The sequence below is a fragment of the Hyperolius riggenbachi genome, chromosome 2, assembly GCF_040937935.1.
Source record: "Hyperolius riggenbachi isolate aHypRig1 chromosome 2, aHypRig1.pri, whole genome shotgun sequence".
NCBI classification, from domain to species: domain Eukaryota; kingdom Metazoa; phylum Chordata; class Amphibia; order Anura; family Hyperoliidae; genus Hyperolius; species Hyperolius riggenbachi.
In genome coordinates this window covers 272,394,981-272,407,990 of record NC_090647.1, presented here as the reverse complement: position 1 = coordinate 272,407,990, position 13,010 = coordinate 272,394,981, and the positions used below count along the sequence as shown (strand labels likewise).

The 13,010-nt window shown below is 48.0% G+C and overlaps 1 protein-coding gene across 1 annotated transcript in view; it reads right to left on the bottom strand.

Moving 5' to 3' along the window:
• Window positions 1-13,010, bottom strand: part of LOC137544972 (uroplakin-3b-like) — a 36,837-nt gene that overhangs the window by 8,954 nt on the left and 14,873 nt on the right. The window contains exons 4-5 of the mRNA XM_068266072.1: window positions 12,889-12,968; window positions 9,801-9,930 (exon numbers count right to left, since the gene is read on the bottom strand). Of these exons, the coding sequence (XP_068122173.1) occupies window positions 9,801-9,930; window positions 12,889-12,968 (210 nt within the window). The remainder of the gene's footprint in view (window positions 1-9,800; window positions 9,931-12,888; window positions 12,969-13,010) is intronic.

The window sequence follows — 13,010 nt, the reverse complement described above, 5'->3', positions numbered from 1 at the left end:
GTGTCTGCTGGGAACAATAGTACACCGCTCGCTCAGCCACACTATATAGCATTGTGTTTACTGCCACTCTGTGTACCTTGCTCAGCCACACTATATAGCATTGTGTTTACTGCCACTCTGTGTCTGCTGGGAACAGTAGTACACCGCTCACCCGCCACTGTATAGCATTGTGCTCTGTGTCGCTGCTGGGAATAGTGGTACACCGCTCACCCACCACTGTATAGCATTGTGCTCTGTGTCGCTGCTGGGAATAGTGGTACACCGCTCACCCACCACTGTATAGCATTTCTGTACTGCCACTGTACTGCTGCCAGTCAGCGTGTACTTTAAGGATAAGTGAAATGAGGAAGAAATCCGGTGAAAGAGGGAGGGGCAAGGGAAGAGGTGTTTCCCCTGACGGTTCACGTACAGGCCACAGGGGAGCACCCAAGAAAACCCACTCAATACCGCCCATGTTGTCCAGGACAACAACCCTCACAAATCCAAAAGAACAGGACCAGATAATTACTTGGATGACCTCTCAAGCGTCCAGCAGTGGGTTAAGCAGCACCAGCACATCACGCACGAGGTCCGAGTCCTCAGCCAGTTACAAGGAGCCAGTGGGCACAAAGCTGACAAAACCGGCAGCGACACCACGCACACAACTGCCAGATAACCAGTCCGATGAATTACCTCAGGACACAATGGGGTATTCGCAGGAGCTATTCCCAGCCCAACAAACTTCCACCTTTGAAAGGTCAATGGAGGAACAGCCAGAAATGTTGTGCCCGGATTCACAACCATTAACTGTGGGAAATGCACCGCGCACTGAAATGCAAGGCAAGTCCGAGGACTTTGAAACCCAAATCCCAGAGCAAGTTGGGCAGGAGGGGTTGCAATTGCAGGAGGTCGGCCGACAAGATCTGGAAGACGACGTTGGAGTGAGCTGCGCAGAGGTTGTTCTGGGGAGCTCTACTCCACGGCGGCGGCCCCCCACAATGACATATGACGAGTTTGAGGAGATGGAAGAGGAGGGTATGGACAATGTGGACATAGACCCAGATTTTGTTTGTGAACGAGAACATCGCCGTCGTAGCAGCAGCACAGATGAGTCTGTTGAAGAACCCACTGCTGCACGAGTTCGCCTTGTGCCACAAGGTAGGCGGCGCACAATTTCAGGCACCACAAGCGTGGAAGTTCAAGTGAGAGGCAAAAGAGGCGCAAACAGAAATCGGCAGCAAGGCAGGTGCTCCAAAGTCTGGGCTTTCTTTGAAGACTGCACTGAGGGTGGTACTATGGCGATTTGCAAGGTGTGCAAGACCCGCCTGAGCAGGAGGAAAAGTATTAACAACCTCTCCACCACCAGCATGAGCCGCCACATGCTATCCAAACATCCCACTCTGTGGGCAAACGCGGCAGGACAGGGTACCAGCAACACTGCCTCCCTTCGGTTCACCAGACTCACCACCAGACCCGCCTCAGCAGCAGCAGTAGCCCAGCCATTGCGTGGTTCACAACATTCACAAACATCAGACGCTGACACTGTGACTTTCCGGAGTATTGCTCTTGAGGTCTCCCAGTGTTCATCAAACACAACAACCAACAGCCCTTCAGTGTGCAGCCCTACGATTCAGTTGTCTGTCTCGGAGATGTGATCGCAAGAGGAAATTGCCAGCAAATGACCCCCGGGCCGTGGCAGTAACAGCCAGTATAGCCAAGCTTCTGGCCTGCGAAATGCTGCCATATCGAGTGGTGGAGACAAACAGCTTCAAGGGCATGATGTCAGTGGCCATCCCATGTTACGTGGTTCCCAGCCGCTACCACTTTGCGCGCTCTGCAGTGCCTGAGTTGCATGAGCACGTGGTCAGCAAAATAACCCGAAGCTTGAAGAATGCCGTTGCCTGCAAGGTTCACCTCACCACTGACACCTGGACGAGTGCGTTCGGCCAGGGTCGATACATCTCCCTTACCGCGCACTGGGTGAACCTTGTGGAGCCTGGCAGCGATTCCTCACCTGCTACGGCGCGGGTGTTGCCCACGCCGCAAACAGCTGCACCGCCGTCCCTCCCACTGGATAACAACAGCAGCACCTACCTCTCTGACTCCTTCTCCTCCAACGCATCTCAAAGCTGTACCTCATCCGGAAACGCTAACCCAGCACCAGCAGCAGTAGGATCGTGGAAGCAGTGCAGCACAGCTGTTGGCATGCGTCAGCAAGCGTTGCTGAAGCTGATCTGCCTTGGGGATAAGCAGCACACAGGGGAGGAAATTTGGAGGGGAATAAAGGAACAGACGGATTTGTGGCTGGCACCGCTGGACCTGAAACCGGGCAAGGTTGTGTGTGATAATGGGAGTAATCTCATTCGCGCTTTAAGGTTGGCTAAGCTGACAAACATCCCTTGCCTGGCGCACGTGATGAACCTAGTAGTTCAGCGGTTCCTGAGGACATACCTAGGCGTGGCCGATCTTCTGTTGAAGGTGCGACGAGTGGCCAAACATTGTAGAAATTCCAGTACTGCTTCGGGGGCACTCGCCAAGATGCAGGAGAGCTTCAATCTCCCCCACCATCGCTTGCTGTGTGATGTCCCTACGCGCTGGAATTCTATGCTGCACATGCTAGCCCGCTTTTGCGAGCAGAAGAGTGCAGTGGTCCAGTACATGACGGCACAGTACCGAGGCGCATCCGGACAGCTGCCAAGCTTCTGTGGATCCGATTGGGCCAACATGTTGGACCTCTGCCAAGTCCTCCAAAATTTTGAGCAGTCCACGTTGCTTGTGAGCAGTGACAACTCTTCAGTCAGCAATACCATACCACTGCTATGTTTACTGAAGAGGTCAATGTTGAAAATCAAGGAAACAGCTGTCATGATGCAACTGGGGGAATCTGAAGGAGAAAACGATCAGCGTGATGGTACCAACATCAGGCCATCCGCCTCAGGGAACGCTGGCCCCAGCAGCTATGACGAAGAAGAGGAGGAGGAACAGCTGGAGTTGGAGCAGGAATTTCATGCCACCACTGACGAGGGCCAGAGCGGTGCACGTTGGACTTCCACAATTCAGCGCGAATGGTCAGCAGAAGCAGACCAGGAAGAAGGTGACGACTATGATGCATCACAACAACTATCACAACGCTCACAAGAGGATGATGAGGATTCTGGCAGGACTCTGGCACACATGGCTCAATTCATGCTAGACTGCATTGAACGCGACCCATGCATTGTGCGCATTCTGGACAACACCAATTACTGGGTTTATACACTTCTGGATCCACGGTACAAACACAATGTTCCAAAACTGCTTGAAGAAAGAGTCAGACAGGTCAAAATGGAAGAATACCAGCAGGCCCTTGTGGAGACTTTAGAGAGGAGATTGACATCCTCCCCCTCCTCTAGCCAGTTGTACGCCGACAGACTGACTTCCGCAAACCCAGGACGACCAGGAGGGCAGCAAACAACACAAGCCGCAGCTAGTGCCCAAAAGGGAATGGTATCGGCAGTGTCCTTGGAGTGGGAAAATTTTCTGACACCCATGCAGCAGCAGCCCACAGAACAGCAAGCGTGCAGATCCACCTCCAACACCGATCGCCTGGAGAAGATGGTCAAGGACTACATGTCAGATGGCGTAGCTGTGTTGAACAATCCATCTGCACCCTTCAACTATTGGGTATCGAAGCTAGACACCTGGCACGAACTGGCAATGTACGCAATAGAGGTGCTGGCTTGCCCGGCAGCCAGCGTTATGTCGGAACGCTGTTTCAGTGCTGCCGGAGGCATCGTCACAGATCAGCGTATCCGCCTCTACACAGAAAATGCAGACCGTCTGACTCAAATTAAAATGAATTAATCCTGGATTGAAAACGACTATGCAACACTCCCGGACCCCAACCAAGTAACATGAACAATGACCATCTGTGATGGGTTAGCGTTGCCGGTCCCTGTTTATGGAACCTCTCATCTTTATTACATTTATGACTGCATGGCGGTAAAAAGCATGCTATCCGCACGCTTCTTGTCCTCCTGCAAGGCCTGGGTTGTTGTGTCTCAAAGCGTGGCCTTCTTCTCCTGCGCCTCCTCCTGTTCCATCACGTCTGCTGCTGCTGGGTTAGCGTTGCCGGTCCCTGTTTATGGAACCTCTCATCTTTATTACATTTATGACTGCATGGTGGTAAAAAGCATGCTATCCGCACGCTTCTTGTCCTCATGCAAGGCCTGGGTTGTTGTGTCTCAAAGCGTGGCCTTCTCCTCCTGCGCCTCCTCCTGTTCCATCACGTGTGCTGCTGCTGCTGCTGGGTTAGCGTTGCCGGTCCCTGTTTATGGAACCTCTCATCTTTATTACATTTATGACTGCATGGCGGTAAAAAGCATGCTATCCACACGCTTCTTGTCCTCCTGCAAGGCCTGGGTTGTTGTGTCTCAAAGCGTGGCCTTCTCCTCCTGCGCCTCCTCCTGTTCCATCACGTCTGCTGCTGCTGGGTTAGCGTTGCCGGTCCCTGTTTATGGAACCTCTCATCTTTATTACATGTATGACTGCATGGCGGTAAAAAGCATGCTAACCGCACGCTTCTTGTCCTCCTGCAAGGCCTGGGTTGTTGTGTCTCAAAGCGTGGCCTTCTCCTCCTGCGCCTCCTCCTGTTCCATCACGTCTGCTGCTGCTGGGTTAGCGTTTCCGGTACCTATTTGTGGAACCTCTTATCTTTATTACATTTATGACTGCATGGCGGTACAAAGCATGCTATCCGCACGCTTCTTGTCCTCATGCAAGGCCTGGGTTGTTGTGTCTCAAAAAGCGTGGCCTTCTCCTCCTGCGCCTCCTCCTGTTCCATCACGTGTGCTGCTGCTGGTGCTGGGTTAGCGTTACCGGTCCCTTTTCCTGGAACCTCTTCTCTGTATTACATTTATGACTGCATGGTGACAAAAAGCATGTTACCTGTGCAAAGAAACATGACATTTTCCACATTTAAAAGACAGTTTTTCCTTTGAAACTTTACAATCAATTTTCTCAAAAACTATAAGCTCTTTTCAAATATTTTTTTCCCTCTTGTACCCACTCCCAAGGTGCACATACCCTGCAAATTTGGGGTATGTAGCATGTAAGGAAGCTTTACAAAGCACGAAAGTTCGGGTCCCCATTGACTTCCATTATGTTCGGAGTTCGGCGCAAACATCGCGGCGATGTTCGGCGAACGTTCGCGAACCCGAACATCTAGGTGTTCGCCCAACACTAGGCATGACCAAGTATTCATAGTGCTCATCGGGCGTGTTAAAGGCCGTCTTCCACTCATCCCCCTCTCTGATGCGTACCAGGTTTTATGCCCCTCTTAGATCTAACTTAGAGAAGATACTGGCATCAGAGATTTGGGAAAATAAATCGTCAATTAACGGAAGTGGATAACGATTCTTTATCGTTATCTTATTCAATTCCCGGTAATCGATACACGGGCGAAGCCCACCATCCTTCTTTTGAACAAAAAAGAAACCTGCTCCGGCCGGAGACTTTGAAGGACGGATAAAGCCCTTAACCAAATTTTCTTTAATATAATCCTGCATGGCCAGCTTGTCTGGGCCAGAAAGATTATAAAGATGACCTCTAGGGGGCATACAACCTGGTCTTAATTCAATGGGGCAGTCAAAACTCCTGTGGGGCGGGAGTTTGTCTGCTGACTTAGGACAGAATACATCAGCAAAATCAGCATACTGTGGGGGTACACCTTCGATCTGTACCTTGGTGGTACATATGGCCACTCTCTCTAAACAATGCTGTTGACAGAATGGAGACCAACTCAACAATTGGCCGGAGCTCCAATCAATCTGCGGAGAGTGTTTCTTCAACCATGGCATACCCAGGATCACAGTAGAAGTAGCCATCTTAAGTACAAAAAACTGTAACCATTCCTTGTGTAATACCCCCACATGACATAAAAGAGCTGGCGTCTGTGAGAGGCAGGCCACTCCTGCACTCCTCCACAGACAGCCCTGTAATGGAGAGTCATCCACTGCCGTAACAAAAAATTGCCTGTCTAAAGGAATCAGGGGTATCTCCCATTTTTAACAAAATCAGCATCAATGAAATTAGCCTCAGATCCCGAGTCTATAAATGCCTGAGTAGACAAAGCTTGGTCTTTCCAGGCAATGGAACAAGGGAGCAATAAACGTTTATCAGGTAGAGGTAGAACTGGCTCGCCTAGGGTAGTACCTCTAGCTACACCTAGGCGGCAGAGTTTTCCACCTTCTTAGGGCAGTTCTGAGCTAAATGACCCTTTTCAGCACAGTAAAGACAGAGGCCCTTTTTACGTCTCCGGGTTTTCTCCAACTCAGTCTGGAATGACCGAACTGCATCGGTTCATCCGGAGTAGGAGTAGGTGGAGAAAAGGAATAAGGAACAGTTTTGACAGCGTGTTTTCCCCGGGTTTGCTTCTGATACCGGATGCAGCGATCAATTTTCACTGCCAGTGCTATAGCCTCATCCACTGACTTCGGCTCTGGGTGGCCGAGCATTAAATCAGAAACTGCGTCGGACAATCCGGTTAAAAAGCAATCTAGCAAGGCAAACTGTCCCCACCTGGCTGACACTTACCACCTTCTGAATATGGCGGCATAGTTTTCTACAGTATTATGCCCCTGCCTGAGGATCTTAAGTTTCCTCTCTGCAGTCACGGCGATATCCGGATCGTCGTAAATAATGGCCATAGCCTTAAAAAATTCCTGAACGGAAGATAAAGCCTCATGACCACTAGGGAGACAGTAAGTCCATGACTGTGAATCCCCCGTTAGCAAGGTTTTAATAAATGTCACTCTCTGGCTCTCAGAACCTGAAGAGATTGGTCTGATCTCGAAATAAGAAAGGCAGCGGTTCCTGAAATTCTGGAAGTCAGACTTATGCCCAGAGAATTTCTCGGGCATAAGCATTCTAGGTTCAATTAGTTGAGGAGACTGTACTGGTGCAGCTGCTGTCCGGAGGGTCTGAACGGCCTCAGACAGCTGGTTGATCTGCGCCTGTTGGGTATTGACCGTTTCGGTTAAAGTATTCACTGCTGCGGTCAAGGCCTCAATCTGGCTGCACAGTGCATCTATAGACATATTGGTCTGCTGTTCTGTAACGATTGGTGTCAGCAATAATAAAGTTCTGATTATTTGGTGATCTGCAGCATCACCAATAATGCAGATCCTATATCTGATTATATGGTGATCTGCAGAATCACCAATAATACAAATATAGCAACACTGAAAAATATCGAGACCTTAGTCACACTACACTGAGTGTAGTGATTGGTGCAAACAGTAAGTAGTGACAGATTTGACTATACCTCACCAGAGGAGCTGGTGGGCACTGTCAGTACAGTGAACACCTCACCAGTGACAAGGGCTCACTGGTGAGTAGAAAGGTCAGACTAATAGAGTCAGTAACAGACAGGCAGATACAGTACAAAATCAGAAGGCAGAGAAGTAACGGTTAACAGGCAGAGTCGGCAGCAATATCAGAAGGGCTAAAGTACACAATCACTGAGCAGAGAGAGGTAACAAATCACTAGAGAGTAAGAATAGTCAGAAATGAGCCAGAGTCATAAACAATATAATGAACAATCCTATCACTGTGTGAAATCCCCGGTTTCCTCCCGGATCAAAGCACACCGGATCTAACTAAGGTCTGAGCGCTAACACGTAGTGATCGCAACAGCAGACAACCTACGAATGACTCCTCTGGACTTAAGAGTCCGAGGAGATCCTGAGGCACGCCCCCCTGCTGCCAGCCAATCAGCAGCGGCAGGCGCACGGCGAGACATCAGCCGACCCGCAGGTCAGCTGACACGTCTCCTGGCTGCATAAAGATCATGACGGTGTGCGCCCGCATGCGTCAATGCGGCCCGAGGTACGGGATCGCTTCAGGGTAGGGAGATGGAGGCAGCTGCGGTGGCGGTGTGGTTCGCCGCAGCTGCCTCCTCAAAAGTTGTTACACAGCTGTGGAAGGTTGGAACATAACAGCGTTTCTTCCACAGCATCGCAGGAAGAATATTTCTGAGGCAGTTTGGCAGCTTAATTTGGCTTCCCCTGCAAGCCAATAAACACCTTTTAAGCACCTATTTAAGAAATTAAGTAGTCAACCAGAAAGCCAATTAATGCTTTAGTACAAGTAGATTAAGCCAGCTGTCAACTTTTAAATTAGGATTTTAATTTTTATTTAGTAAGCCTTACTAAGTATATATCATTTATTGTGCTTTTAGCTATAAGCTTTTTAAAAAAAAATTCACAGGAACAGCAAAGAGCAATCAGCTAGCTAGGCAGCTTTAGCTGCTAGTCTGATATTAGACAAGATTTCTGCTGACATCATAACTAATATCTAACAGTCAGTGGTTTAAATATGAGCAAAGAACACACACGTTAAACAACCCATTTGATTCATGAAACCAGACAGTGCACATCAGTTTTAATGCTATTTACAGAAGCAATATAGCATCTGCTGCACACATATTGCCACCTGTGCTATGTACACAACACGCATGTTACTTCCATAGTGTGTGACACTATTTGCAAAACACATGTTACGCTAACAATGTGTGTATTGTGTACATAATGGTAGTTATGCAGGGGCGTTGCTAGCCCCAAAGATCGGTGGCACGTGCCACACATCTATTCTGGGGTGCCCTGGATGTCCCCCATGCTATGAGGGGGCTGCCAGAAAACCTGGCAGCAGGACAGCCCGCCCAGCAAAAGCCAGGCAAGCCAGCACAGAAGCCATCTAACTCTGCCTAGTTATGTTTGAGTGACACTGCCTATTTATGTGATATGCTGCCTTTTTTTTTTTCTTGTATTAACAGAGGGCTTCATCAAACATTTTGCTAGGCATGCCTGCTTATACTGCTGTTAAGTTCATGTAAATTTGGCTGGTAGCTCCACCCATGACCACACCCACATTTTGGTGCATGGCCAGAGCCATTTTTCGGCTGCACTGCCCAAAAGTGCCCCGGATCTCTCAGGATCCTAGCAACGTCCCTGTAGTTATGTATGGTGCATTGCTTAACCACTTGATGACCCACCCTTTACCCCCCCTTAACGACCAGCGCTGTTTTGAGTGATCTGTGCTGGGTGGGCTGTGCAGCCCCCAGCACAGATCAGCGTGCAGGCAGAGCGACCAGATCGCCCCCCTTTTTTCCCCACTAGGGGGATGATGTGCTGGGGGGGTCTGATCGCTCCTGCCTGCGGGTGTTGCGCGGGGGGGGGCACCTCAAAGCCCCCCTCCGCGGCGAAATCCTCCCCCTCCCTCTCCTACCTGGCCCCCCCTGGAGATCCGGGCTGCACAGGACGCTATCCGTCCTGTGCAGCCAGTGACGGGACGTCCCCTGTCACATGGCGGCGATCCCCGGCCGCTGATTGGCCGGGGATCGCCGATCTGCCTTACGGCGCTGCTGCGCAGCAGCGCCGTACAAGTGTAAACAAAGCGGATTATTTCCGCTTGTGTTTACATTTAGCCTGCGAGCCGCCATCGGCGGCCCGCAGGCTATTCACGGAGCCCCCCGCCGTGAATTGACAGGAAGCAGCCGCTCGCACGAGCGGCTGCTTCCTGATTAATCAGCCTGCAGCTGGCGACGCAATACTGCGTCGCTGGTCCTGCAGCTGCCACTTTGCCGACGCGCGTTATGAGTGCGCGGTCGGCAAGTGGTTAAACTCTGGCAAAATGGTTATGTGCTGAGTATTTATATTTGTGGTTTGGGGATGGGGGGGACCAGGGGATGGGGTTACACAGGTTTTCTTGCCTGGTGTGACAAAAAGGTCAAAAACAACCTGCTACACAGCTATACTCTATAAATATAATAAGTCTTTCTTTACCTTCCAAGGATTAAGGTTCCAACCAGGCAAGCAAGGACAGCAGCAAGCAGGACTGACAGAATAGATGTGATAACGATCATACCTCCACTTCGTCTTCCTGGCCAAGTATCAATGTTCTGGGGATCATTTGCTGTTGGCATAAAATGTAAAGAAAGAAGAAGTACCGGTAATTGTTAGGGAGCAGTTCTTCCAGTATAGAGGCTTAGAGGTTGTCATGAATGGACACGGGTAACAGCACTGTAGTAGCAGCAAGCGACAGAAGTCGGGTGCAAGTCGCAATGCCTAGCAAGGTAACAGTGAGTGGCACAAGTGTGGTGGATCTCAGGGGAGGGAAGTAGCACCACTGTGGGGTTGAAAGAAAGCACCACAGCACAAAAACTCGCTCCCCATTGCCCAGCTGTTACACACAATGCTAAATTGAGTGGCTCTTCTCGCTGGCCAGAAAGATAACAATAAAAGATTGATGCTATCAATTCTGGCTGGCAAATAACTTTCATGCAAATAATATGCAGCAAGGGTAGAAATAGCCATAGCAGCTGCTATAGGGCCCTGGAGCAGAGGGGGCCCAGGTGGTACATGGTTACGTCCAAAACACCGCTGCTGCACTGCCCCACGCTCCTGATTGCATACGTGTCCGAATGAAGTTCCCATTAATTGAGCTCAGTCCCCGTTACAAAGACGACAGCTTCTATGAGAAGCCGCGGTCTTTCTGAACAAAAAAAAAAAATCACATCCTCCTTATACTTCCTGTAAGCGAGAGTGCTCGCTTACAGGATGGAATTTTGAAAAATCACTGTGATAAGATGGCCAAATAGTAAAACTACATGTACGTACATTTTTTTTCCACACAATACATTACATTGCATTTAAAATTAATATTATTAACATTTTTGAAATTATAAGCTTGTAAATAGTGATGGACACAAAACTGAAAAAACGCACCTTTATTTCCAAATAAAATATTGGCACCATACATTGTGATAGAGACATAATTTAAATGGTGTAATAACCGGGACAAATGGGCAAATAAAATGTGTGGGTTTTAATTATGGTAGCATGTATTATTTCAACCACTAAAAGACTGCTCCACGCCAAATGGCGTGGACGCGGCGGCAGCCCCAGGACCGCCTAACGCCGATCGGCATGCAGTTCTGGGGGCGGAGTTTGCAGGGGATCACGCGCGCATTCCTGCTTGAATGACGGAGCTCCACCATCAGTCTCCCAGCGGCGATCACCACTAGGAGACTATCAGACAGTAAAACCGCTGTTGTCGGCGTCTATTTACTTAGTACAGCGCTGCGATTTACGGCAGCGCTGTACTGGGGACAGCCGTGTGACATGGCCGTCCCCCTGGGAGACACTGCAGTGATCGGCTGTCCATAGGCTAATGCCTATGACAGCTGATTATGGTGATTGGCTGGCGGGGGGAGGGAGGGCGGTCTGGGCAAATAAAAATAAAAAAAATGGTCAAATTTAATAAAAAAAAAACAACAAATATTTTTAATAAAAAAAATAAACATTGGGGGAGCGATCAGACCCCACCAACAGAGAGCTCTGTTGGTGGGGAGAAAAGGGGGGGGAGGCGGAATAACTTGTGTGCTGAATTGTGCGGCCCTGCAGCTAGGCCCTTGCAGTGGCTCAATTAGCAAAAAACGGCCAGGTCTTTAGCCTGTGGTCCTCAAGTGGTTAAAGCTATAATGGCTGAAAACTAAGAGATAATGATTTAAAAAAAAAAAAAAATTCTTAATATTCCTGTTAAAATGCCTTTAGAAAAAAAATTAATTCTTAGCAAAATGTACCACCCAAAGAAAGCCTAATTGGTGGCGGAAAAAATAAGATATGCTGTAGATCAATTCATTGTGATAATTAGTGATATACTGTAGTTATTGGCAAATGAATGGGAGGTGAAAATTGCTCGGATGCATAAGGTGGAAAACGACTGAAGTCTGAAGTGGTTAATGTATTCACCATTAACTTTCTTGTGTTTCTCCAACCGCTGACTTTGTCTCAGTCCTCATGAACTTCGTATAGTTTTGATTTCATGAGAATGTAAACTGCCCAATTACCTCATATCCATAGGGTAGCAACAGGTGGTATTGCTTAAGAGTTACTACCTCTAAGGACCCCATGAAAGATTTGCTATGGGGCCCCATGATCTCTAGCTATGCCACTGGTATGCAGCTTGGAATTGGGCCAATCAAATGGCCTTTTTACAGTTTTGGACTGGGCCTATTCCAAGCTGCATACAATTTGCATGTGAGGCTGAATTATTAGCATCTCACTGACCACCTCTAGATCTGATGACGTAGTGTAACAAAGCCTCTAGAAGCCACTTCTCTCTGACTCCAGTGCCTCACACCACTTACCTGCAAATGGCATTTCTGCCCCTGAGCCAGCAAGTAATGATAGAAAAGAAGCCATGAAAAAGAGAAAGTTATAAAATGCCACATGGGGGATGGGAAGAAATTAATTCCATGATTTCTCTAAAGGGAATCTGAAGTGAAAATAAACTTATGATTTAATGATGTGTATGTGTAGTACAGCTAAGAAATAGAACATTAGTAGCACAGATATCAGTCTTATATTGTTTCCAGTACAGGAAGAGTTAAGAAACTTCAGTTGTTATCTATGCAAAACAGCTTCTCTGAGCTCTCCAACCCATTTTGAGTCGGCTACAGTGCTGTTTTCTGAAGCACTTATCTCAACCTCTCTCTCACTGTTTCTAGTTTGTTTAATGTTTTACTGTCAGGAAGTTCAAAGGGTCATTAGCGCTGCTCTGTTTCAATTATTAAAATACAGAGTATAATTTGTAAACTGCAAGTATAAGAAAATTATGCAATGTTATAAAAAAGCTATATAACTGATTATAAAAATATGAGGCTCCTTTCTTTGCTACTAATGTTCTATTAATTATCCGTACTACACATACAGTTCATTATTTTATTTTTTTCCACTTCAGTGTCACTTTCATGCATACAAAATGGCTGTGATGGAAAATATAGATGAAATTACAATATATTGCAATATCAATGTGTGCATGAATTTCAAAATAGTGCAACATATTTTTTGATTTCTCTGCTTATATTACCTTGAGGAAGTGTAATTGGACTTGACCAACTTGATTGACCCACCAGCGTACCAGCATTATCTAAAACCACAAATTTCACTCTGCAAAAACAAATATTGTACCAGTGGAGAGTTCTTACACAT